Here is a 3,996-nt window from a genome sequence, read left to right on the forward strand (position 1 = left end):
AGTGTAGGTGCCATCAAGTTGGGGATGTTTCTTATTAATTGAGTTATTAAAGAAACATTAATAAAGTTTAAACTAATTAAATCAGTTAGTAAAAGAAATGTGATATACCAAAACAATTCCCTAACAGTTCGGTTTTTGGGTAAAATTGAGGTTTGACTACAATTTTGTATGGAAAATAGCAATTATGATGCTTTGGAGGGTAGTTTTAAAATGATCTGTGATTTTTGGGTTATTTATGGAAATAACAATTTGAGATATTATGATAGTTTTCTGAAGGGTCTTGCCTTGAACAAACACAAATTATGTGTGGATTTCCGATTTGTTGACCTTTTCTTCAGCCTGAAAGGTGGAGGAACTTAGTCTGCATGTGTTTATTTCCCACGATATGTTCTTGCCACTAGAATAAACACTAGTACACAAATCATTGGTATGGGTTTTCTTAATTCATCAGTAATCTTCAGTCTGGAAGTTACAGTGGTTTAAGACGTGTGCTTCTTTCCCATGACATAAAATTGTGAACATCTACCCTTACACGTATGCATATGTTTGTATGCGTGCGTGCATTGAATGCCTATAACATAAGAAAATTAACAAGTGAACAGCCAATAACATAAATTTGATTTGAAAACTGACTTGCATGTGTCTAACACAAAAAGATTTACATTTCATCCTGAAAACTGATGTTTCAATCTATATATACTTTATCCTGTTAAACATAGCATTGCATCTTTCCTTATAGTTATGATTCATTAAAAATGTTAAATTAGTGTATTGGAATCTATTCAAACAACCATAATTGTGTTGTGGTTCTGTAATGCATTAAGCTTTTCTTTTATGTTTCAATTTAATCTGCCTGGTTTTAATAAAATATCTGTATTTATTTGCAGAAACCCATGATCATTCCCTCCTTTTGACCAATTATGATTTCATTTACTTACTTTTTGAGTAACTTACTTTTTGAGATGAAGAAAACTAGAAAAGCAAATCTGGTTTGATGATTTTTTCATTTTAATGCCTCTATATAAATCTAGCTCAACTTCAAACTCCACCTTTTGGTTATTTATTTCTTCTTATATTGCTATTTATTGTTGTTTCTTTTTTAGCGATTATCATTCATGAGTATCTTGGAATTAACTTTGTATGTGGTCTTATCTTTTCGTGTGCAGGCTTTACATAGGGAACCATCCTTAAGAAATTGGTTGCTCTGGAGGTACAGGAAATTTTGTAAATCTTTCAGTTCTGAAGATATTTCAGAGATCACATCTTTTCTGGAGAAAATATTTGGATCTCTATCTGATGCAGTTAAGGAAGCTGGCTTGGAGGACAACAATGGGGATAATCTTGGTTCATCGAAATATATTGGGGTTACATATGAAGACTACAATCGTCCTTCCCAGCACAGTGACAATGCTGAGGCATCTGATGGTGAGCAATCCTTGGGGGTGCATAATGTTGCTGCTGCTGGAACTGGTGCAGGTCAAAATTTGAAACCTCACAAAACATGGCTTTCCAACAAGGGTGATTCCCAATCACATATTGGAGGTTTAGCTCATGAGGGAGAAAGTTCAACGTCCATGTCGAATTTGGAGACTGGGAACTCTGCAGATTTGTGTCCCAACGAGTTGTCTCCAAAGGGCATGACAAACAGACAATTTATTCCTTCAGTCATTAGGAGGCAAGCAGATTTCAAAAATGACGACTCTGACACAAGAATTCATGCCATTGAGGTGGAGAAGGTTCACAATTCAAATATTGACCGTGGATTGCCAGCAAAGGTATCTGCTTCTGGAGGTTCCCCTAATGTTTTCCCATCACCTAGGCAGCATCTATTTTCACAGCATCAAATTTCATATAGTCATAATTTTTGGTGCTGTGATGGGGATCCTTCAGCTATGGATGTTTTCACGGCTTCTAAGCAACTTTGGGTAGGTTCTCTTGGTCGTGATGCCTCTGAAACTCTAGTTCAATTGCAATTTGAGGATTTTGGTCCGCTGATGCAGTTCATCTCTGTTCCTGTTAAAGGTTTTGCTTTGATTGAGTACAGAAATATAATGGATGCTGTGAAGGCACGTGAATATATGCATGGTTCTGCGCCATGGGGTGGTAGCCTTAGAATTAAATTTGTAGACAGAGGAGTAGGTAGTCGAGGAATTTCTGACCATGTTGCTGTTGGTGATAGCTGTCATGTTTACGTCGGTAAGGTGTCAACCCAATGGGAAAAAGACCAGATATTGCATGAATTGATGATGGCAGGAATCAGGAAACCACACATCACTGATCTTGTAAGCGAATCTGCCCTGCTCTTGGAATTTAGGAGTGCTGAAGAAGCAGCTAGTGCTGTGGCACACATTAGGTATCTTCGCAGGGGGACTTGGCATCACACTTGTCCTGATAGAGTAGATAATTCTGGAGCTGCCAACCATATGGTATTCTCACCACCTGCTGTCTCCATACACAACAGCTCCACTAGCAGTTCCATGGCCCAAAACACGAATGCTTCCGGGTATTTTCCATCTCGTGAAATTATTTATCCTGCTGGTATGGATATTAAGCCACCAAACCCCTATTCCAGTTCTTTTACGTATAAACCTGAGGGCAGCACTCATGAACTTGTATCCCCAAGATTAAAGATGGAAAAGCATGCGACTCAAGCGCACAGTGGACATCAATTTCAGTCAAACTGGGCCATGACCAGTAGAACAGAAATGCTGGAAGTTGGATCAGGAAAAGTCAATGATTCTGGAAGGAACACTACAATGGACCATTCATTTGCAGGTAAAAATTATACTGATGAAAGCTTTTTTTTTATTCCAACCATAATGATGCTCTTAAAGTCCGTGCCACTATACTGAAACTCCAAAGTTGTGGTAAGAGTTGAGGAATATACATTTATAGTCTAACACGCCCCCACTGGTTGAGGGGTCTCTTATGGGCCGAAACATGGAGCGGTATCTTTTGTTTCCTAAATCTACTGTAGAAGTTCTTGGCCAACAAGATTCGAAATTGGGTTGCTCCGATGCCATCTTAAAGTCTCTTCCATTACACCAAAACTCCAAAGTTGTGATGAGGGTTGATGAATATAATTTTATACTTAACACATGCCTATTGGTTTTTGTGATTGTTATCAGGTCCTGTGAACCCTCATGCTGCAGAGCTAGTTTGGCAATACAACAAGCAAGAGGTCGAGCCACAAATGTCAACACAAGTAATTCAGCCAAGCCCTCCAACTATTGGGCCTAGTGGTTCCATGATGCCACCACCAATCCAATCCACTTCATTTGTTCGTCCTGTATACTTCAATCCAACCAATTCCTGGGAAACTTCTGTGCACAATCCTTCTATTTCTAATCAAATTTCTTCAGGCATGATACACACTGATAATCATCACTTTAATTCACGTCCAGCTGTTCCATTTATACCTTCTTCTGTAACTCCAGTTTCACAGCTGCATGGATGTTCCATGCAACAGACTGACCAAATGGTTACAGTTCCATGTTTGTCAAGTCTAATGCCACCTCCACCTGATGTACCACCTCCTTTGCCTTCTTCTCCACCTCCATTGCCACCTCCTCAGCCTCCCTCTGTTCCACCTCCTCCCAGCTCTCCTCCACAATCTGTCCCTGAACCGTCTACTTTGCATCTTGGAGAGCCCCGTGTGCACCAGTGGCAAGGTGCTCTTACTAAAAGTGGTGTTCATTATTGTGCAATTTATGCTACTCGAGAAGACTCTGCTATTTGTAGATATTCAAATGCCGCCTCTGAACCTGCAAAGTAAGAACTTATCATCACAAAAAAAAATACCATTTCACTCATATATGTGCTCCTGACGACTTTTTCATAATACTTTCAGCTGGCCTGCTAGCTTAGATGTTACAAAACGTACAGACATCCGTCATGTGAAGACAACTTTTTCTAGCACTCGGCCTCATAGAGTGAGTACTTACATCTCGATCTACTTTTTTTTCCAGGATATTGTTTCTATCATCTTAGTTCAGC

At 39.2% G+C, this 3,996-nt stretch overlaps 1 protein-coding gene across 1 annotated transcript in view; it reads left to right on the forward strand.

The window, feature by feature from the left end:
• LOC109834185 overlaps positions 1-3,996 on the forward strand; it is a 19,876-nt gene that overhangs the window by 8,312 nt on the left and 7,568 nt on the right. Inside the window, exons 3-5 of the mRNA XM_020402125.1 lie at positions 1,167-2,775; positions 3,129-3,771; positions 3,851-3,932. Of these exons, the coding sequence (XP_020257714.1) occupies positions 1,167-2,775; positions 3,129-3,771; positions 3,851-3,932 (2,334 nt within the window). The remainder of the gene's footprint in view (positions 1-1,166; positions 2,776-3,128; positions 3,772-3,850; positions 3,933-3,996) is intronic.

Source organism: Asparagus officinalis, chromosome 3 (assembly GCF_001876935.1).
Source record: "Asparagus officinalis chromosome 3, Aspof.V1, whole genome shotgun sequence".
Taxonomy (NCBI): Eukaryota; Viridiplantae; Streptophyta; class Magnoliopsida; order Asparagales; family Asparagaceae; genus Asparagus; species Asparagus officinalis.